This window comes from Medicago sativa, chromosome 4 (genome assembly GCF_051527215.1).
Source record: "Medicago sativa cultivar Bolivia chromosome 4, Bolivia_mono, whole genome shotgun sequence".
Classification (NCBI taxonomy): Eukaryota; Viridiplantae; Streptophyta; class Magnoliopsida; order Fabales; family Fabaceae; genus Medicago; species Medicago sativa.
The window spans coordinates 37150871-37174104 of record NC_140752.1 but is presented as its reverse complement, the minus strand read 5'-3'; the positions used below and the strand labels follow the sequence as shown (position 1 = coordinate 37174104).

The 23234-nt window shown below is 34.9% G+C and overlaps 2 protein-coding genes across 4 annotated transcripts; both read left to right on the top strand.

Annotated features, from left to right (window-relative positions):
* Nucleotides 1–1632: 1632 nt before the first annotated feature.
* Nucleotides 1633–5453, top strand: LOC146929142 (uncharacterized). 3 transcript variants are annotated; one of them, XM_085701206.1, is made up of 3 exons: nucleotides 1633–2188; nucleotides 2948–3219; nucleotides 4481–5453. In XM_085701206.1, exons 2-3 carry the CDS (start codon nucleotides 3018–3020, stop codon nucleotides 5176–5178), a joined length of 900 nt encoding a protein of 299 aa, XP_085557332.1. In that variant the 5' UTR covers nucleotides 1633–2188; nucleotides 2948–3017; the 3' UTR covers nucleotides 5179–5453. The 3 variants fall into 3 exon arrangements, with proteins under 3 accessions (XP_085557332.1, XP_085557333.1, XP_085557330.1); XM_085701207.1 differs by lacking the exon at nucleotides 2948–3219; XM_085701204.1 differs by lacking the exon at nucleotides 1633–2188 and having other exon boundaries at nucleotides 2261–3219.
* A 4064-nt stretch (nucleotides 5454–9517) lies between these two features.
* LOC146929141 (transducin family protein / WD-40 repeat family protein) lies at nucleotides 9518–22807 on the top strand. The gene is made up of 22 exons (XM_085701203.1): nucleotides 9518–9959; nucleotides 11268–11322; nucleotides 11438–11560; nucleotides 11675–11771; nucleotides 11880–11916; nucleotides 12015–12120; nucleotides 12194–12251; nucleotides 12883–12980; nucleotides 13123–13242; nucleotides 14164–14200; nucleotides 14444–14565; nucleotides 14651–14778; nucleotides 14892–15447; nucleotides 15570–15662; nucleotides 17585–17770; nucleotides 17870–18083; nucleotides 18775–18869; nucleotides 18965–19159; nucleotides 21214–21336; nucleotides 21421–21700; nucleotides 21899–22137; nucleotides 22215–22807. Exons 1-22 carry the CDS (start codon nucleotides 9643–9645, stop codon nucleotides 22308–22310), a joined length of 3375 nt encoding a protein of 1124 aa, XP_085557329.1. The 5' UTR covers nucleotides 9518–9642; the 3' UTR covers nucleotides 22311–22807.
* Nucleotides 22808–23234: the final 427 nt, after the last annotated feature.

Here is a 23234-nt window from a genome sequence, read left to right as displayed (position 1 = left end):
CAAAGATGATGATGTGTTCCTCTGTTATTTGTTCACAATTATTATTTTCAGACTCGCTAGGAGGAGAAGAAGAAGACGCCATGGAAACTGGAACTGGAAGAAAACGTAAAGGAAATTGGAGTGATACACGTTCAAACGGAACGAGAACACGTTGAAAACGGAAAGAGAACGTGTTGAAACAGATTGCTGCGACACTATACGCTCAAAGTTTCTTTGAAACCCTAGCAGAGAGTCACAAAAGAAAGCGGCGCAAGGAACGATAAGATGTAATTTTTATCAATCAATTTAAGAACTCAGCAAAAGTAAATAGATAAGTATAAATAAATAAATGGGATAATTACAATGACCTCCCCTGAGGTTTCTTTAAATGACACTGACACCCCCTCTAATTTTATAATAGACATTAACCTCCCTTAAAATTTTCAAAATAGATAGATACCTCCCTCTTCAATTTAACACCGTTTATTATTCTGTTAAAGTAAAAACGCTGTTTTCCAGTTAAAAAAAGACCATCTTCATCGACAATACCATTGAAGATTATGTTGTTGTTTGAAACTTTTTTTTATTCTTCTTTCTTTTATTTTTATTTCTTCTACCAAATTGTCGTATATATAAAAGGCAATAACAAATGAACTTAAATTAAACAAATTGTCAATACCAAATTGGTGATGAAATTCTGCACGTACATCAAATCCCTAAAACTGTAAATTAAACAATGGCCCAAAATCATTGCATCAACATAAATAATAGAAGAACCCCAGAAATTGTAATTCAAGGTTTCCCTCTTCTTCAAACCCATCGATGAGCAGTATCACGAGTGATTTGCCCATTTCTTAGAATGGGAATAGACATACAATGAAAGAGACACACCTATGTTTCACGCCCTTTGTTTTGTTTCCATGGAGGAAGGTAATTTTAGGGCACTAGTTGCTTCGATAAAATGAAAACCCAGGCAACATGAGTTTTTAATCTTTTTGTTTTTCTAAATAACTTGACGGAAGCTAAACAGTGTCTCACGGCAGGGGAGGTCAATGTTGAGTATGAAAATAGAGGGGGTGTCATTGTCATTTAAAGAAACCTCAGGGGAGGTGAGTGTAATTATCCCTAAATAAATATGCTCATATAATTTGTTACACTTTTTAAATAATAAAGGAAAAAAAAAACCAGACATATATGTATTCATATCCTATTTGTTACATTTTTTTAATATTTTAATTTATACTTATCTATTTGTTACATGTGTTATTTGTATTCAAAACTGAAGGCATTTTTTGAAAGAAAAAGCCAACCCAAAAGAGCTGAAAGAGAGTGTTTTCTTTATATATAGTAAAAATTTAATATAGTGCTAACAAATCTTTTTCTAAAATATTTTGAGTCCTAATCTTTTTTTAGAGGATTTAAAGTTAAATCTTTAACATTATTATTTGCTTACGTTTGTTACATTTGTTTTAATATTTAAATTTATTCTTATCTAATTGTTACATGTGTTATTTGTATTGAAACTTAATGGTATTTTTGGAAAGAAAAATCTAACCAAAAAGTGTTGAAATGGTAGTTTTCTTTATTTTTTTTATTTTATTTTGAGTGTGTGTGTGTATGAATTCTTTTTTTTACCAAATTCTTAAAAATTACACATACCATTTTGGGCCCGTTTGTTTCAGATTTTTTCCAAAAAAAATCTATTTTTTCCCTTAAAAAAATCACTTTTTTCATTTTTAAGTGTTTGTTTAGGATTTTTAGAAAAATCATTTTATCAAAAAAATCTATTTTGACCCTAAAATGAAAAGCTATTAGGATTAGCTTTTCTCAAAATCTATTTTTTTCAACAACAAGGAGATAACACATGTGCATGTTAGAACTCATTTTTTTAAAAAAATGGATTTTTATGGATAGTAGGCAAACACAAATAACTTCAGATTTTTTTTTAAAATCTCTAAAAAAAATCTCTAGATTCTTTTGACACAAAATCTATTTTTTTTAAAGCTGAAACAAACGCACCCTTTATTTGTTTTGCATTTTGAACCTAGAACCAAAGACTCCTTCCCTCTCCATTGAATTATCGATTGCAGCAGCGCCACCTTCCACCACCACGTGCGACCCACTCCCTAACCTCTTCACTCTGTGGCGCGACCACCGCCATCCTCCGTCCAAGTCCACCACCTCGCTCTCCAAGCCTCCAACACCTCAGGTTTGTTTTCTAACTCTCATCAGAACAATCTGAATGAATGAATCTCCCTTTTTTGTTTTAAATTAGTGTTTTTTGATTTTGGATTCTTTTATATGAGTGTTTAATTGATTGATTGATTATGAAATTGGGATTATGAGTAATATATTTGTGTTGTGAAACCAAACCATTGTTAGGGTTCTGTCCAAAATTGGTACTAATTTGTTGTTGTTGCTCTTGATATGCCTAAATAAGCCAAATTGTTTTGGTTCATTGTGTAATTCAATGATTATTATTTCACTTTTCATATCAATCTTCTAACACAATTGAGCTACTTCAAGTATGTAGTGGAGTTATTAAAGCAGACACTGGGTTATAACAAAAAGGTTTTCAACAATGTTATATACTTGTTTAGTATTGCAGGCAACAATTACTTTGGCATTCACAACCTAAAACCTAATGTCACTCGGTTATACCAAAGACAGTTTTCAAGATGGTAATAGACAACTTGACTAATACACTAGAAAGCATGTTATTATGATTAAGTTTATAATTATAGTAAGGGTAAATTGCATTAACCTCCCGTGAGGTTTCACTAAACAACACTAACACCCCTTCTATTTTATAAAAAAAACATTCACCTCCCTTTAAGTTAACACTGTTAAAGTACCGTTAGTTAGAAAATCACAATACTACACTTTGCTTCCTAAGTTCCTAGTTGATCCAGGGAATCAATTCATTGACCTGTTAAATTTATGTTTTTTTGTTGCTCATTTTTTAAAGGTGCGAACTGTTGTGCAACATTGTTGTGCTCTGTTTCTACGATCCTTACCGCGCCGCACCTTAGGGGAATATGAAGCTTGATTTCATTGACAGCTACATTCTGGTTCCATTCCACCAATTCATTCGATCCGTTTTACATTCCTTGGTTTCTTCTTCGTCATTAGAGGTTGGTGATGGTGAGTCGATGACTTCTTTTGCGGAGAGTGAGAGAGACGAAGGAATATGCATGGTGTGGGGTGTATTTGTGTGTGTGAGTGAGAGAGAATGGTGTGGTGAGTTGTTTCCTAGCTTTTGGCATTTTTTCCCCAAATTCTTTGAACGAGATTCTATCATTTGCCTTTGATCTTCCTTAATTTCTTTGGCCACTTCGTTAACAATTTTTTTTTTCTTCTTGTTAATAGTTAATTCTTCGTTTTTAGATTTTTGCATCTCCTCTCACTTTTTTGTTGAGGTGTGTACTCAGAAGTCTAAGGATTCAACATTTACAGAAAGAATGGCAATGGCTTTAAGAGTGTACTGTGCATCTTTTTTAACTTGAAGATAATGTTGTGCAACATGATTCTATTGCGTTATGGGTGAATAAATCAAGATTTGAAGTAGCTAGCAAAATATAGGATATGTTCTGCTACTTTTCAAGCACTGTCAATGGCTTTGACATCTAGTGCTTGTGGTCAAGAGACCGAGACTAACCATTCAAAAGTACAAGACGCATCTATTGTGAACGGACCAACCAAGCTGTGTTTTAACGGAGATAAACAGTGTTAAGTTAGAAGGGATGTGTTTGTCACGTTGAAAATTAAGTAGGGGAGGTTTTTGTATGGTTGAAAAATAGAGGGGAGGTGAGTGTCATTTAAACATACCTCAAGGGAGCTTGGTGTAATTTTCCCTTATAGTAATAATTATAATTATCAAGTTTATAAGTTTGAACCCCCTGATCCAGGGTCCTGGCAACGCCACTGGTGATACTTGGAATGCATTGGACATACTTCTTGTTCAAAATATCATAACTTCACATTCAAGATAAAGGAAGTGGAAGCTGTAAATATTAAATATTTTTGGAATTGATCGACCCCTTTGTATATTTTATATCTTACGTCATGACAGTTACTACTCAGGCCGAACTGTGGCTTCATAGTTATATTGGGCGATTTATTTTGCTATTTCATCATGATTTATGGCTTTTGGTGTTTTATTCAAAGGTTTCTGGTCACTTTATTGCGTATAAATTTTGGATTCTGCTACTTGTTATGTGTTTTGAGTTGTCTTAGTCAATCATAGATGTCTTAAAATAATTGATCATTTTGTCTACATAATGCATATTGACTTGTCATGGTGCCTATTTCATTTTTTCCATGTTCCAAAATTTTAGATGAGTAGGGTTTAAAGATTCTTCATTATGATTCACTCAACTCAACATTTTAATTTATAATTTCATTTTCAGGAAAGTATTATTTACTTGAAAGTGTAAACTGTAAAGTACTTTCAATTTGAATGATATAATTAACACTCTGCTTGACATTTTTCTCTTGTAAGGAATGAAACGTTTGCAAGAATCTGGTTCCTCTCAACAGAAACGACAAAAACTGTCGTCGCTGCCAAATGAAGAGCGTATACTCTATGACCTTATACTTAGGAAGGAAAACTCAGGGATCTCAAAAACAGACATGAGAAGAGAAACAAACCTTCCTATTGCTGCGCTTAATAAACACATGAAGGCACTTATGAACAAGAGTATGGTAAAGGAACTTCCTTCCATTAAAAACAAAGGTATAAAGATCTACATGGGAACAGAATTTGAGCCTTCGAAGGATATAACTGGTGGGCATTTTTACAGCGAAGGGAGTCTTGATACGGTTTTTATAGACGCTCTAAAGCAAACGTGCTTGCAATGCATTTCATTACAGAGAGTTTCCACATGTGATGGATGTTTGGAGTGGGTTAAAAGGAGTGGGGTCATCACAACTCAAGTCACGGGAGAACAAATAGAAGAGATTTTGCAAACTTTGGTTTTAGATGATGAGATCATGCAGATGACAAGTACTGGATATGGGGATTTTGCATCTATTCCTGTTGGCAAAACTTGTTACATATGCAAAAGCAAGGGTGAAAAGAAATCTGCTGACTCGACTCCCTTTCCATGTTTTTCTTGTCAACGGATGAGCTTTTGTTCAACAGATGGCGTTATCTCTCCAACAACATGTGTCTATTATCAGAAATGGTTGGATTTTTGAATGAAATGACTCTCGGAGTTCTGACTCTCATACAACAGTTATCGTGGTTTCTTTTTCGTTTCTCTTTTAACTTTATTGCTCAATGTATCTAACATCCTTCCACATTTGCTGATTTGCTGTCCAGATACACATTCAACCTGTTGGTCAAGTTGAATGAATGAATCTCAGGTTTTTTATTGCTTTGCAAGAATCTTACAGCCGTACTGTTTGTATATTTTGGTATGCTTGGTTTTCTATGAATAAAATTACGTGGATCCATTGAATCCAATTCCTAAGTATTTTTTATTTTTTATATATATGGAATGACCAATACTTGTTTGGTTTCCAATGTATGACTAACTAGTTTCATTCAGTTTATAATTTGAGCCAAGTATATTTCATTATCAAACACCAGTCCTTTGATAACAATATGGGAATTGTGTAAGTAGTAAGAGATTTATTCATCTTTAGCAAGTGATTAATGGTTTGTAATCATGACTTTTGAGTAATGAAAAATTTCTAGTTAAGAGGAGTGAATCCACTTTGTCGTTTTTAGTTTAGATTAGTCATTGTTGCCTATAATAGTTGATAAAAAAATGGGGCTTTGGTCACATTTATTATCAGCACTGAAACTAGTTTGTAACTTTGTATTCTTGAAATCTTCACTCATTTTTGTTGAGCATTGTCTTGTGTTTCATCTACCTCTCTTCCATAAAAACATATTTACCCTAACAAGTGTAACGTTAACCAAAAGATTTTATGATGGTGCGGAAGAAAGAGAAACACTTCTTTTAAGAAGCAAATAGAAATGAGAAACATGCTCTATAGTAACATATGCAATAGTGATGGTGTTTGGATGGAATTGAAATTTAGTTGGTGTGTGGAGTATCATTTGACAGACACGTATATGCAATAGTTTAATGCTTCCGAGTTATATTTAGAAAACTGGATTCATCCCTGGTGTGATCAAACTTTTATATTGACAAACACGTTCTTTGATTTTGTTCACTCCAGTTGGATGTTAAATTTCTCAAAAGGGAAATAAAGTGGAAGCGGGCTCAATTGATGTGCACTTGTTATTGATATGAAAAATGCTCTTCTCCCAACAAAAATTACTCGCTTCCAACTAAACTTTTGAAAATACCCCGCGTAAGTTAACTCACGTATGTGTATACCACAGCGTGACTTAAGTCGCGCTGGGTTTAACACATGCGTGACTTAAGTCACGTTAACTCACGCAAGTGTTAAACCCGACTTGACTTAAGTCATGCAGCATGACTTAAGTTACACTGTGGTATACACCTGCGTGAGTTAACTCATGCAAGGGTATTTTCGGAAGTTTGGTTGGGAGCGAGTAATATTTGTTGGGAGAAGAGCATTTTTCTATTGATATGATCTTCTCAAATTGGATCAGTCGCCACTATTAATATATTTTGACTATTACTTTTCTCATCCTACCCATTTCTCGTGCACCCTGTTTTTTTTTACTAAAATGCCCATAAGGTTTTCAGATTTTAAAACCCGTAATGATTTTTCACTAATTCAGATTTTATAATCCGAATTATGCTTATGTATAATCAACAATCAGAATCTCTCACATTTCAGCAGTTTTGAATTTTACTTTTAAAATCAACCAAAAAAACAAAGTAAAAAATGTTAAAAACATGTCAAATAAAATTATAAATATAAAAATACATCCAAACAAATCTAAAAACCAAATAAAACTAATGAATTTTTTTCCATTATGCAAATAAAAGATGGGATATTTGAGGTCCCCCATTTGATATGTATATGGGCTCCCAATTCCCTTGATGGACATCATTACTGATGGCTGAAGAGAGCTCTTTCATGCAGAGAATAAAAAGGTAAGGAGAGAGCGGATCACCTTGTCTCAGACCATGGGATGGCTTAAAAGGATGCATTTTGTTCCCATTCCATAAAATAGAAAAAGTGGATGAGGAGACACAATGCATGATGAGCTTGATGGTGATGTCAGGGAAGCCGAAATCATGGAGGCAATTTTGGAGAAAATCCCTGTTGACATTATCAAAGGCTTTCTCAAGGTCAAGTTTGAAAGCCATATGACCTTTCTTCTTTTTGGATTTTCTCATGAAATGAACAATTTCCTGCAAAACAATAGAATTATCAGTTGTTCCCCTACCAGGCAGAAAACTGCTTTGATAGGGGCCAATAATATTATTAAGAAATGGTCTAAGCCGATGAACCAAAACTTTAGTGATGATCTTGTAGACAGTATTGCAGAGACTGATGTGCTTGAAATCTTTGAAAGTATTGGGAGAGTCGCTTTTAGGAATAAGTGCAATGAGAGTGTCTGAAATCTCCGAATCAAAATGACCATTTTGAAAGGCTGATTTGACTAAGTGGTATATGTCATCTCCAACAATATGCCAATATTGTTTGAAGAAAATGCATTGAAAACCGTCGGGGTCATGGGCTTTGTAAGGTTTCATGGAATTGAGGGCAGCATAAACTTCACTTTTGGTAACCGGGTTGGTGAGAGATTGTTGGCCTATGTCATCAATGATTGGGTGGTTGCCTTCATTGAAGGTGCGATTTTGGTGGGGTTGGTTACTAGTGAATAGATTTTTGAAAAAGGTTTGGGCTTCTTCTTGTAAGATGTTGCTATCTGAGAACCAGATTCCATTAGGGAGCTGAAGTTTGTGAATCCTATTTTTCTTTCTTCTTATGATGGTCTGAGCATGGAAAAAGGAGTTGTTTTTATCACCAAACTTCACCCATTTCTCTCTTGATTTTTGATACCAAAGCATTTCCTCTTGAAAAAGAATATGGTTGTATTCATTTTGCAATTCTTTTTCAAGGAGAGTATGTCCAAGGGAATCTACTCTTTCAAGATAACTTTGAATTCCCTTGAAAAAGATTGTTTTTAAAGAACTAAAAAGTACATTATTAAAAAAAAAACAAAAAAGTACAATTTCTTTACTAACACGAAAAATAAAATTCAATTCAATAATTTCACAAGGACAACAAACATATTTAATTTTTTTTATCATATTTTGTAGGAAAAAAAATGCAATTTATTTAATTATATTTTTGACAAATTATGTAATGACGTTTTTATTCATTTTGACCGGTATTAAATACTGTTTTCCTTCCATCTACACAAAAATTCTGTTTTCCAGGCATGCGATTTATTTAATTTTTTAATTTAATTAGATTTAGAATATATGACTTGATTTGAGGAGAGATGACATAATGAAAGTAATTCCGCAAGGTAGCATACATGTCAAGATTTAATTGGATTATGTTACAAATTTCATGTAAGCATGTTTCATGTAAGCACGTGTACTCATACGCCTATTTGGTTCCAATATTTTTTTTGAGGTTTTGTTTCGTTCCAACTTGATAAATTAATTTTGACATTTTTAATTGTTTTTGATTAAAATTAATTGCATCTATAGAATTAATTTTTTTTTTAAGAATCTAAATTAGTCCACCTAAATTAACACCGAGGACATCGAGGAGGACACTCCTAAATTCTAAGTCAATACCACCGAACCAACTCAAGTGGGTTAATTAATTTAAGTTTTAAACTACAAGAGTGTGTTTTTAAGATTTTTTTTATATAAAAAATAACTTTTATCTTTTTTATGTGTTTATTTGGGACTTAAACTATCTTGATTGACTTTTTTTAAAATCTACTTTTTAAAAAACGAAGAGGTATTTGTCCCAAAAAACCAAAGAGACAACACATAAATGGATTAAAAATTATTTTAACACAAAAAATAATTTTTATAGATTGTAAAAAAACACAAATAATTTCAATTTTTTTTAACACAATATCCCTTTTCTTTAATTGAAATGAAATAACACATTCTTTTTTTGGTGGTGTCCGAGATTTGAACCACAGACCTTACATATATTATGCATTATCCTACCAATTGAATTAAGCAAACGAGACAAATAACACATTCTAAATAAACCAATATAAAATCAAATTTTATTGGTGGTGGTTTTACGGTCTAAAACAATCTTGCACACATAACCAATCAAAATATTTAAAATTGTCACGTCAATTAAATTATTACTTAATTTTTAATTAATATGACAATTCTAAATTTTTTGATTGGTTGTATGTGTCAACCCACCCTCATTAAACTCATTGTTTATCCAAACAGGAACCACGGTTGCCCGTAAACATACAACACCACCAAACTGTGTAAGCAAGTGTGTGCAAGTATATATAAACTCAGAAAACGTAACACCAAAAATTTCCACTATTAATTCCACTATTAAAAACGCAGAAAGAGATTAAAAAATAAAAATAAACTTAGAGAGAGAAAGCGAGAAAGAAAAAGAGAGAGTGGTTCTTCACACTCTTACATTTCTTCATTTTTCACAGATCACAGATCCAAAACAATTCGAATTTCTCAGATCCACTTTCATTCCCAATTTTCCAATTCTCAATTTCAACAATTTCAACCTAATTAGGTTTCCGATTCTCTAATGGCGTGTATCAAAGGGGTTAATCGATCGGCGTCAGTCGCACTGGCGCCGGATGCACCGTATCTCGCTGCCGGTACGATGGCCGGAGCCGTCGATCTCTCGTTTAGCTCATCGGCGAATCTTGAAATATTCAAGATAGATTTCCAATCCGATGATCCTGAATTGCCTCTTGTTGCGGAATACCCTAGCTCTGATCGGTTTAATCGTCTTTCTTGGGGGAGAAACGGTTCTTCGTCTGAAGATTTCGCTTTTGGTCTTGTTGCTGGTGGATTAGTCGATGGGAATATTGATATTTGGAATCCTCTTGCTCTGATTCGGTAATTTGATTTTCGTTTTGATTTTCTTCAATTTTGCGTAATTGTTTTGATAATCGATGATTTTTTGTGTTTTTATGGATTTTGAATTGATTGAAGATATGATTACGATGTTTTTTCGAGGATATGAGTTGATCTTGCGGAATGATTTTGATAATTGATAATTGTTAGTGTATTTATGGATTATGAATTGATTAGTTGAAATCTTAATGCAAATCAAAGTTCAATTGGACTCCGTAGAATCAACACTTCTATCGAATGCGCGTCTGGTGTCTAACAGCGGCACATATGATTACATTGAGTTATGTCATTTTCTCAATTTATTAGGTGTCCGTGCTTCGTAGCTTGGAAGTTTCTTAATTACTTTTAGATATAGTTCAGTTGCAATTTTCACATTGTGCTAAATGATTTAGTGTTTCCGAGTCTGAAAAATTTTGGTCCATTTCAATATATCATTTCTCTCTTTGTTATTGCAATTTGCATTTCCTATAGCTTTTTTTTTTTTGTTTTGAAAGCATCAAAGATTAATAACAAAAGGAATACACTTAATAGCTATGAAGCATGGACACAGGACACGACAAAGACATTGACATGTCATACCAATAGTAATTTGAGAAAAATGTAACGTAATCACATGTGTTGGTGTAGTGCTCATGTCGATGTCATACACTGACACATGTTTGGACACTGAACACGCCTTGGATCAGAAATGTCAGTGCTATAGAGTTTAAAAGTGCTTCCTAATTAATCCCTCTGTTAGACATATATGATATTGTTTATTCTATGGGTAGTCCGTATAGTGCTTTTTATCGATGCTCATTATGTTATGGAAGTCGTTAGATTTTACAGCAATATGTGTGTTTATGTACTTGTCATTCCTAGCTTCTAGTTTGTGAGACAGTGAGAGCAGTGGTCTCTTTGCTACCATTTATATACAATCTATGTTAACTAAAAACCAAATTACACTCAAATTATAACACTATAGAATGGTTTTTACTTGTCATGAAAATGGAGAAACACAGTGGTTTCTGCTGGAGTAAACAAACAGAGCTTCTTTGCTAGCATCATGTTTTTCCTTAGTTTGCTCGAAGTTGTTGATAAAATACTTGTAATTTTGTATGCAAACAAATAGAGCTTCTTTGCTAGCATCATGTTTTAACTTAGTCTGCTTGAAGTTGTTGATAAAATACTTGTAATTTTGTATATGTAGGTTCATAGCTTGATTAATCAATGCTATGATTTTAGTGTCACATACAATTTTCTCAATGCCTTAATGATTTTTTTTTTTCCTTTTCTGATAAATGTTCTCAGCTCGGAGGAAAATGAAAGTTCTCTCGTTGGGCACCTTGTAAGGCATAAGGGACCGGTATGTTCTCTCTGCTTTTATGAGCCCACCTGCTGAGTCTTGATTGTTCTTTGTTTTCTGGCATATATGTAGTGTTTGCTAGTGAAATCATATCTTTGACATATTTATATTTCAGGTTCGTGGTCTTGAGTTTAATTCAATTGCACCTAATCTTCTTGCATCTGGGGCTGAGGATGGTGAAATTTGCATATGGGATTTGGCCAATCCTTTAGAGCCTACACATTTTCCACCATTAAAGGTCAGAGACTTTTTCCCTCGATGGTGGTGTTTAGCCCCCCTCCCTCTCCTCTTTTGATGGATTAATATGGTGCTAATATTCAAATTTTATGCAATGTTTATGATCACTGTGCAGGGTAGTGGCTCTGCTTCCCAGGGTGAAGTTTCATTCTTATCTTGGAATAGTAAAGTGCAGCACATATTAGCGTCCACTTCATATAATGGGACCACTGGTGAGGAAGGGTGTAAACTCAACCTTTATATATATTGTTCTCATTGTTGTATTGTTCATACCAATGATAGATTTTTTATGCGTTTTTTAATTTGGTTTTATTCTCCAGTGGTCTGGGACCTAAAGAAACAAAAGTCAGTGATAAGGTAACTTAATCATCTCTTGCCTTTTGATTTTGAAAATGTCTGATATTGTGTTGCCAAAAAGAACTCATTATAACCTTATGTCCTATGTGAACCGACAGCGTTGTAGATCCAATTAGACGGCGGTGCTCAGCTTTGCAGTGGCATCCTGATGTTGCTACCCAACTTGCTGTTGCATCAGATGAAGATGGATCTCCTTCTATAAAGGTATAGTCGCTGCAGATTGTCTGTTTAATTTAAAGATGATGTGTGTTGACTTTATATGAGCATGTTGATGCAGCTTTGGGATATGAGGAATACAATGACACCAGTAAAGGAGTTTGTGGGGCACACTAGAGGTAATGACAGCCATTCATTTATTTATGATTCATTGTAATCTCTGTCTGTCTAGTTGTGATTATGATGCTACCTTTTCTTTTTTGTTTTATTCTTATCCTCCCTACCACAAATCCATTGAAAATATATGGAAACAAATGAGTAACTAGTAAAATTCGACAGTTGTAAATCCCTATTTTGTGCGAATTGCATATGACAAGGGATAGAGAGTGCTAGGAAGTATATACAATATAGAATTTGTATATTACATGGGCATGAGGGTGTAGCAAACTTTAGGTATTTTAGGATGTTACATTGCTTGGCTGTGGTAAAAAGTATGTGACATAAAGTTTTTATTTCTTGTTGTTTTTAGCAGTTACTTTATAGAATTTTTTTTCCCTATGGTGTTCTCTTCCTTAATACTGTATTTTCTGGCTCTTGCTTTTTGATCAAGTTATGATCTACTACAAGATTATTGATTATTGCTGTAAAATTAATGTGAAAATGGATGGTAGCATTTTTTTATTTTTTTATTTTAGGCTTTCTTGATCTTAATTTCATAGTTCTTTTATCTTTTACTGTGAAGCTACACTGTCTCCACCACTGCTTTAAGTTTATCTGACTTTATTTTATTGTCTAAATCTCTGATATTAGGAGTAATTGCAATGTCATGGTGTCCCAATGATAGCTCTTATTTGCTTACTTGTGGCAAAGATAGCCGAACCATATGCTGGGACACTATTTCTGGAGAGGTGGTGTTTGGCCTTCTTTTACTGCTTTCACATTTGTTTTGAACAATTTCAAAGTTGCCTGATTTGGAAGATTTTCTATTATAGGACATTGTTTTTTTCCCAGTAGTGACAATTTTTCTTTTCTGGTTGGGGGTGGGAACAGATTGCCTATGAATTGCCAGCTGGAACCAACTGGAACTTTGATGTGCATTGGTATTCTAAGATACCTGGGGTAATATCAGCATCCTCCTTTGATGGAAAAATCGGCATATACAATATTAAGGTACATCAGTATATATTGGGGTTTTTTTGTTTGTTGGTGAGATCAGATTTTGTTTTGCAACTACGTGTATGTATACTTTAACTATTCATTTTGAAACTAATTAGCAAGGAATGTTGTGATGAGGAAAACGAAATACTAGATTAGTTATATATTGATTTTTTTTTTTGCTTGATTATGATTGTTCACAAATTTAATAGGTAGTTGTTATTATGGCTTATGCCAGCTGAAGTAGTCTCATAAAGGGTACAACGAGTTAATATTTTACTCTGTAATATTTTTATAAAAATAACCAATTTCATGTTGTCCCTCCTACAACTCTGTAAGATCAATTTACTACGTATCTTGTTCTCCATCCCATCTTTATCATTTCAGTCGTGCTACAAATTGTAAGATAATTAGTTCTTGTTCAAGTTATAGACATGAAGTTGATCTCCAAAATTATATTCCATCTCGTAAATAAAATTCTTGGTTTTTCCAATTTCATTTCCCTTTAATTACCGACATTTGACTATAAACTGGATTTCCACTTTTGTGAGCCAAGTGTTCCTTAAATCCTGTCTCAGTTTTGACGGATAGACTTAACTTACGTTATTATTTTAACATGTTGCTTATAATTTAGGCCTTCATAATCTTTTAGTAGACAAGAAAGAAGCCATTGTGAGCAGAGTTCCTCAAATCTTATCAATCAGTTTTCATGTATAGACTTGGCTTATATTGTTATTTTAACATTTTGCTTAAAATTTAGGCCTTCATATATTTAATTTTTTAGTTTTAGTTTACAAAGAAGCAGCCAAGGCATAACTGGTATAGGCAAGTTGAATAAGTAATGCCTGTTTTGAATTTTTTACATTTTAGGCAATCTACTTTCCTGCAGATCTCTTTACTGACCATATTATTAATAACATATGTGATTATCTGCAGGGTTGCCGTCAATCTGGAGAGAGTGATTTTGGTGCAGGTGTGTGTGTGTGTGTGTGTGTGTTTTTTTTTTTTTTAATTCCATCAAATAAGTTACTATCATATTTACTTTCTTATAAATCATCTTCATGTTTCATGCTCAGTCTATGTTAGATTTGGTTTCTGATAATTTGGTGGTGTATGTTTTCTTTTTTTTTTGGTTAAGCAAGGCTTTCTGTTCTTTATGCACGACTTGCTATTAGATATTTTGGGACTCTATGAATGAAATGTCCTTTCTGTGCAGTACCGCTGAGAGCTCCAAAATGGTATAAACGTCCTGTTGGTGCGTCTTTTGGCTTTGGAGGTAAACTTGTGTCATTTCATCCTGGTTCTTCTGCTTCAGATTCACCTGCTGGGGCTTCAGAGGCAAGATTTTAGTGCTTCGATTTTATTTCTTTGTCCATGGTCTTTTAACCTTTCAGTTGAATTCATCCCATTTGTAATTTTCCAGGTTTATGTGCATAACATGGTCACCGAAGACGGTCTGGTGAGTCGTTCATCTGAATTTGAAGCTGCGATACAAAATGGGGAAAGAACTTTGCTAAGGGTTCTATGTGATAAAAAGTCTCAGGAATCAGTGTAAGTTTATCCACGAAGCACAACATTGTTCCATGCTGTTTGCGTTTGATTGTTAGCCTATCAATTAGGCTGTGGCTCTTGCATCTGCTGAGTGCTTTTTATTGTTATGGCAGATCTGAGGAGGAAAGGGAAACATGGGGCTTTTTGAAGGTTATGTTTGAAGATGATGGAACTGCAAGAACAAAACTTCTCACACACCTTGGTTTCAATGTACCTAGTGAAGAAAAAGACATAGTTAATGATGATCTTTCCCAGGAAATAAATGCTCTTGGACTTGAGGGCACATCTGCTAATAACACAGGACATGTGGCTACTAATGAAGCCAATAATTTCTTTTTGGACAACGGGGAGGATTTCTTTAACAATATTCCCAGTCCCAAAGCTGATACTCCTCCATCTGCGGCTGCTGGCAACTTTGTTGTTGCAGATAATGCAAACGGTTCAGACAAAATCGAAGATGGTGTGGAAGTGGAAGAGAGCAGTGATCCTTCATTTGATGACAGTGTGCAGCGTGCCTTAGTTGTTGGGGACTACAAGGATGCAGTTTCTCAATGCATATCTGCTGATAAATGGGCTGATGCTTTAGTTATTGCTCATGTGGGTAGCACCTCCTTGTGGGAAAGTACACGGGATCAATACCTTAAGAAGAACCGATCACCATACTTAAAGGTAGTTGATATTTACATTTTACAATCTATTTAAATTTCATATCCAACAACAATTCTGTCAAATTCCAACAAGATATTTGTTTTTGTAAATCTCTTCCTTTTGCGGTTCATTTCTATTTTCAGGTTGTATCAGCGATGGTGAGCAATGATCTCTTGAGCCTTGTGAACACCAGGCCTCTAAAATTCTGGAAAGAAACCCTCGCTCTTCTTTGCAGTGTAAGTCTCATTGGTCTTTGCTACTGGTCTATCTGTGAATACAGAGTTGTCTAAATTGATTAAAAGGGAATACAGATATCTGTGAATATTTTAATAGCGTTCAGATTCACTTGCTCTCTTTTGTTTTGCCCTAGGCTTCTTTTAAAATTTCTTGTTAATGCATAATATATGCAGGGGCCAGGGTTTGAACCCCGGGCACCCCACTTATTCACCTTTAAGGTGAATTTCTCTAGCCGCTCAGCTACTTTACCAAGAATAAATAAATTTCTTGTTAATTTAAGGTCGTGTTTTAATTTACTGCATCTTGGAAGCATGCATTTATTCCCCGATAGAATCTGGATTGGAAAACAGAAATATTTATTGGATGTATAAACAAACCCATGTGTTTAAAAGACCTGAACTCTCCCAATTGATTAATTTCTACAATTGCATTCTCTCCATCTCAACCCCTATTCCTAGGTAACTTGCTTAATTAATTTATTGTAACTGATTGTAACTAACTCCCAAATACCTATTAACTAAGGTTACCTATCAATACCCCTTAAAATTCACATTGTCCTCAAGGTGAGCAATATAAAAATTTAATTTCCCACCAGGATCCCATTGCATAAAACTTTATGACCTTGATATCATTTAAGTTGACCCATGGTTTCTGAAGGGCCCAATGAAAGGGTAATTAGGCCAAGGTGTGAAGCCCCATTAGGTCCACAGACGTCTTCTGCTGTAATTTCCATATTTCCCGTCTTGTGTCCTCCTTGTTCTTGCTCCTGGTGCCGCTTCTTGCAACAACTTCTGTACTGAGGCATTTTCACCACAGATTGCTAATCGCTGGGGTTCTTTCTGCAGAAAGTTGGAGTCCAACAGCTTGGGTGGCAGTGATGGTTCATCCAGCCAATGCGTTAGCATATCCTACCACCTGTTGATCATTCTTCCCTGCTCCCCTCCACTTTCTCAACATCCCCCACCCACACAACACACATTGTTGCTTCTGCTATTTCCCGGGAAGTTCCCAGCTGGTTTTTATTCTGTCATCTCTTCTTGACTATCACACTACTCCCAGTCCTCTTTACGTTGCTCTCGTTATCTTCTTTGTTTTTCCTCTGTTATGGGTTGATCAATCTTGTCCTGACGTCCTCCCTTAGGCTGTTCTCTTCCTTCACGGCTTCCTGTTTTCTGATTGTTGACCCTTCGTTGAGATTTTGCACATGCTGTTTCCCCCTTTCTTCGCCTCTTCTTTGGCCGCATCATTTGATTCTTTTTCTTTATCTGTTTCTACCTGTCCCACTGGTTCTTGTTGGCCCTTGTTTTTGACTGTACCTTGAAGATAAACCCCAAGCTCAGGCGCTGTTGCATGAGCAGAGCCTTCTCAAAGGTGGTAAATGTACTAATCTGGTTTGTTTCTCTCAACATACCACTGGCAAACTTCTCCTTCTAACTCCAATGTATTCAATGGCAGATTATGATGGCAAGCCTAAAATCCACCATATATGGTGGACAGCGCTCTAAGATCCATCATGGCCCAATTTCAATGTGGCCGCCATTGCCCCATCACGCGAAAATCATTGCACCATTCCTATTGTATTGCGGTCTCAAATTTCTGCTACCGCCATCTACCTTGGTGCCGCCACGATTGATTTTCATCACCGACCAATTCCCTAATTGATCCTATCAACAAACTAATTTGTTTCAACCTTTTGACTACATTGTAAACTATTGCTACCAATTTGCATATTGAAGTAGTGAAATCTAAGATCATGATGCAATATGTGTATGCTTTATCTTCTGTTTTGGATTTAGATTGGATAAATTCCAAAACTAGAACTTTACTTGGTATAATCCAGGAACTCCACAATGGGACAATTTTTTTGATTATCAGGTATTTTTATGATTCAGTAGTATAATTCTTGTCATCTCATTAACAGTTTGCTCAGAGAGATGAATGGACCATGCTTTGCGACACACTTGCTTCAAAACTCATGGGGGCTGGCAATACATTAGCTGCAACACTTTGTTATATATGTGCTGGAAATATTGATAAAACTGTTGAAATTTGGTCAAGGAGCCTGTCGGATGAGCACAAGGGGAAATCTTATGTTGATCTTCTTCAGGTAAGATTGATACTTTTATTTGTAATTGGAAATATTTATAATTTAAAACTCACACTTACCAATTTTATAGCTTTACAACTGACAACTATATATTGTTAGGATTTGATGGAAAAAACTATTGTTCTTGCCTTGGCAACTGGGCAGAAGCGGTTTAGTGCCTCTCTGTGCAAGCTTGTTGAGAAATATGCTGAAATTTTAGCAAGTCAAGGGTTGCTGACCACAGCAATGGAGTATCTAAAACTTTTGGGTTCTGAAGAACTTTCAACTGAACTTGTGATTTTGAAGGACCGAATTGCACTGTCTACAGAAACTGGTAAACTTTTTCTTGGATTTCTATACGACATGGTTAAAAAAATAGAGGAAAATAGTAAAAATGGGATGCTATTTATTAGCAAGTGACTCTTCAAATGCCCACTTCTGGTTGATGAATACTTCAAGTACTAGATTTTTCTCTTTACAATTTCGTAGTGAACATTTGTGCATACTGCATGGTGATACGTTGCTGTTATCATACATGTAACATTATACACCTAACCATTTTTCCCTTTGTTTTTATGGAGTAAGGGAAGGCTACTAAAATACCGAAAAAAAATAATAATTGGTGAAGATATTGTCGGTTTTAGGATGACTTATTGACTACTCAAGTGATTACTTATTGACTACTCTTTGAACATTACTAATAACTAGTGGGAGTGGTTAATGGTTCATAAACCGTGTAATTTTACCAAATCCTTTCTGGCAAAGTTTTATAGTTTAATTAAAATAATTCAGTGTAAATGGCATCTGCCATACGGAACTGTAGTTCTCTCCAGATATATTCATTTGGTGGAGGAACATAATCATTTTGATATGAAGGACTCTCAATTGGAGAAGTATATGTTCATGGATTTTGTTAGCTAATTAATTACCATTTTGTTATGAAATCAGCTAGTGTTTGAAGCTTTCCCCACACCCATAATTTCTTCACTTTCTTTTTTCTTTCCCTGTTCTATTTATGGTTGCAGAGAAAGACTTAAAGACCACTGCTTTTGAAAATTCTCAATCACACGGTGGATCCTATTATGGTGCTGATAATTCCAATTATGTGAATCATTACCAGGTAGTTACCTTTACTTTGTTCTTTAGCATTTTCTTTTGGTGTAAATCATAGTGTCTGGCATTTTGAAACTATACCTTTGAATATCTGTTGGTCAGGGTTCAGTATCCACTCATGTGCCGCCTGGTGTTCATGTGCCACCTGGTGTTTCGGGAGGTCAATATCCTGATAGCTATCAGCCGCCATATGATAATAGATATGTGCCTGGATATGGTGCTCCTGTTCCACACCAGCCACCCCAACAGCCCAATATATTTGTTCCATCACCGACTACTCAGCCCCAGCCTCCTCAGGTACATTATCATATCATATAAATGTCATAAAAAAGTTGTTGCATATGTGCATGATATTCACAAGTCTGTGCTCAGTGGTCAATGAGTTTGATTGAGTTGTGTCATCCTTTGGTTTGATGGAAAACAGTGCGGTTCAAGGTAGTCAAAATCAGGATTTTAGGTATAATCGGTAAAGGGAAGTAAATCATAAATCGTAGAATCATTACATTAATCGTAGGATTATACAAAATTCATAAAACTCAAATATATGCATATAAAATAGTATAGGTAAGACAAAAACCTTATATTACTCTTGAAATGCTTGTGTAAATTTAAATTCGTAAGCATAACTCACATAATAGCATACTTGCATAACACATACACAATGAAAACTGAAAATACTTGTGTAATTAACACACTAACACTCACATATCAACAACATAACACTTGAAACATTTATGTAATTAAATCATTAAATCAAAACTCATAAGTCTCAAACAAAACTAGGGGTTTACAAGGGTTGGGTCAAACCCACTGGAAAAACCCAAAAATAACAAGTAAAGTCGGGTAATTGGGTGTGTATGGTTTCAAAAAATGAGAAACCCATCAAAAAACAGGTTCCGGGTACAACCAGATCCAGACCAAAGAAGAATACCAAAGGTTTTGGTTATAACCCAAGTCCATTTTCAAAACTGACAAAGTGCACCACCCTCTATACTGAAAATCAAAACATGCTACAAATTAGGATGTTACACTTTCTTGTTATTTTGATGCTAACACAATTTTATGTCATGCAATTTTAGTTTGTTGCAGGTATTTTATGATGGAGTTTATTGTTTGATATTATTTATCATTTATTGTTTTATGATGCTTAGAAAAAAGTGAAAATAGGTTACAATTTTTTTTTGAAGAAAATCAGAAAGTTGAGTAATTTTAAAGAAAAAAATATAAGGACTCATCATTTAGTTATTTAATTATTAAAAAAAACAAAAATAATTTTGGTAACCCACTACTCAACCCAACCCAACCCAGCCCGGAAATTAGTGGGTATTCTGAAATCGGCCCAATGGTGTAATGGGTGGTTATTTTACCTCACCCAAACTGGAAAACCCTATATGGTTTGGGTTTTGGGTTTGATCAAATCCAACCCAAACTGACCTACGTACACCCCTAAAGAAAACATCAACTAAAATTGCTTTTGTAGTTCCACCACTGCGACCATAATCGCAGAATTGTTTCAAAGAAAAGTGGGTTATACAGGATTCCACCAAAATAAGATTTTGCAAATACCGATTATTGTTGAGGGTAAGTATAATCACAAAATCGTTAGATTTAGGATAAAAATTGGGATTTTAACTACCATGATGCTGTTCATCATCAAGTTACATAAAATACTAATAAGAGATATCAAACAATTGTGAGCAGAGACCAAATTTCATCTGATGCATATTTTTCTCTTCTAAAAACTCTTCGGCTAAATTAGTTCGGAAGTAAATGTGTATTTAGAGTGTGAAGTAAATGTATATTTAGAGTGTGAAAGTTGTCTCGGAAAATGCATTGGTTATGCTCCATAAAATATACGTATAGCTATGCCGACTGCGGACAAAGGGGACTTGTTAAATGTGAAGAATTTCCCCCCTTGACCACTCTTCTGGTCAATTTGTTGCTGACTGCTGAAATGCACCATGTACTTGTTGTGTTAACTTCGACTCTGAATGTTTGGTTTTGAAGTGGAATAAGTTGTTTTGATTTAAGTCCAAACTCAACCAGTGGCGTTCATATTATTTGGGTATGAATTATTTTTGCTTTATTTTTGTTGTTGGAAGGCACAATGGGAGAAAGCTCATGCACTGGCTCACTCTTATTATCAATTCATGCGCTTAAGTCCTCCTTGTATAAACATTTTATTTTATTCATTAGTTTTATATTTTAAATACTTAAAGAACAGTTGGTTTGAGTGACTTAAAGAACAGTTGGTTTGAGTGATTTGGATGTTATATTCTGAACAAATTTGAATTAGTTGTTATTGATGATTTTCCCTATTTCTTTAATCTTCAATCCTTTCTTTCTTCCAGTCAAACTTCCCAAATACTTCCGGGGCACAACCTCCTGTGAGAGTTTTTGAACCTCAAACTCCTGCTTTGATTAGAAATCCAGAGCAATATCAGCAGCCAACATTGGGTTCTCAATTGTACAATGTGAGTTGATCTTTAAATTCAAATTCAATTTTATCAAGTATTTTTTACCAGATGCAGTTTATGAAATGACTTTCCGTATTTCAGACAAACAACAATCCAACTTTCCCGCCTACCAATCAACCTTACCAGCCTACACCTCCTGCTCCATCTCACATTGGTCATGGCCCGAACTTACCACACGTTGCGGCACCTACCTCAAATCCAATTGGATTCATGCAAACCCCTAGTTCTGCTGGTGTTCAAAGACCTGGGGTGGGATCAATTCAACCTCCCAGTCCCCCTCAACCGCAACCTGTGCAACCGGCTGCTGCACCAGCAGCTCCACCACCTACTGTGCAGACTGCTGATACTTCAAAAGTACCTGGTAATATTTCTTTTACTTTTCAGCGACTTTTTCTTTCATTGAAAAGACTAAACTAAATATACTGGTGTTTATTTTATGAGTAAGAAGGCATAAGTCTTTAATTATGAAATTTATTTCATTCCTTTACTTTTTTTTGAAGAGGTATTTCATTCCTTTACTGATTCTCTTTTGATTTTAATTTTTGCTTAACTATTTCAGCACAACAAATGCCTATCGTCACATCATTGACAAGGCTTTTCAATGAGACATCGGAAGCACTGGGAGGTTCACGTGCAAACCCAGCAAAGAAGCGGGAGATAGAAGACAACTCAAAGAGACTTGGTGGGTTGTTTGCGAAGTTGAACAGCGGGGACATCTCCAAAAATGCTTCTGATAAGCTCCTTCAGCTTTGTCAAGCGTTAGACAATGGTGATTTTGGTACTGCCCTTCAAATTCAGGTAAGTCAATTGCAATTTCTAGCATCAACATAGTTGTATCAAACTTACATTTTAACTGTTTTACTTATGTGTTGCAGGTTCATCTGACTACTACTGAATGGGATGAATGCCAGTCCTGGTTAGGTTCACTGAAGCGAATGATCAAGACAAAGCAGAGTGTGAGATTGAGTTAAAAAGTTACTGATACTGTTTTGCTGATTTTGGAGAATTTTCATGTGATTAGTAACTTGCAGTAGTGATTGCTGATACTCTTATCATCGTCCAAAAGACTACTGCCTCTAGATTGAAGGTGCAGGGTTTTGTTTTTTATGCACTTCTACAATTTCTAGCAGTGTCTGCAGTTTTCAAATCGACTGTTATTAAAAGCTGTTACTCAAAATAGTTTTCAGGAAATGAACGGAAAATGTTTAGCAGATTGTTTTACGACCAACATCTGTAATAGAAGTGTTTTTGTCTGTTTGTTTGCTCTAAAATTTCAGATAGTTTTTTCATCACCACACCCCTCTAGTAACAATGGTGATGCTCCAAGCTGTTCTAGTGTCGGTTATAGTCGGTTATAGATTGATATTTCCTTTTCTTTGATATAATTTTTGTATCACACTAGTCATATAAGTATTGAATTAATTGCCAAACAATTGAATAATGTAGCATCATGTTTATTTGTCAACCATTTAAACTCTTGAAGCTGTACGTTATATAGGCTTACCACGTCAATAGGGCATAGACTCGTAGTAGTTGGGACATGAAATGATCTTAGTTTTAGTTTGGATAAAAATTGATGGGGATCTTTCTGTACGTGAAATGGTGATATGATTGCATAGCTGTGAAATGTGGATTATTTATGGATTTTGATAATATCCTTTTGGGTGAACTTTTGTTTTGAAGGATCCTTTCGGGTGAATTTAATGAATCATTTGAGTCCAAATATAACAAAAATAAATACTTAGGATATAAGAGTGGAATAAAGTGGTGTGAAATGTGATTCCATTGTTTGAAATAAGGGTTGAATGGGAGTGGTATGAAATGTGATTCCATTCCATCCACGAATCTCATTTTCCTTCCCCTCTCATTTGGATTTGTATGGGATGAAGTCCAAC

Bases quoted from the DNA above. Each gene is read 5' to 3' on its own strand.
- LOC146929142 (XM_085701206.1), top strand. From the start codon at position 3,018: ATGAAGCTTGATTTCATTGACAGCTACATTCTGGTTCCATTCCACCAA. The intron at 3,220-4,480 runs GTGAGTTGTTTC...TTCTCTTGTAAG, and splicing joins GAGTGAGAGAGAATGGTGTG to GAATGAAACGTTTGCAAGAA.
- LOC146929141 (XM_085701203.1), top strand. From the start codon at position 9,643: ATGGCGTGTATCAAAGGGGTTAATCGATCGGCGTCAGTCGCACTGGCG. The intron at 12,252-12,882 runs GTAATGACAGCC...CTCTGATATTAG, and splicing joins GTTTGTGGGGCACACTAGAG to GAGTAATTGCAATGTCATGG. The intron at 21,337-21,420 runs GTGAGTTGATCT...TCCGTATTTCAG, and splicing joins TGGGTTCTCAATTGTACAAT to ACAAACAACAATCCAACTTT.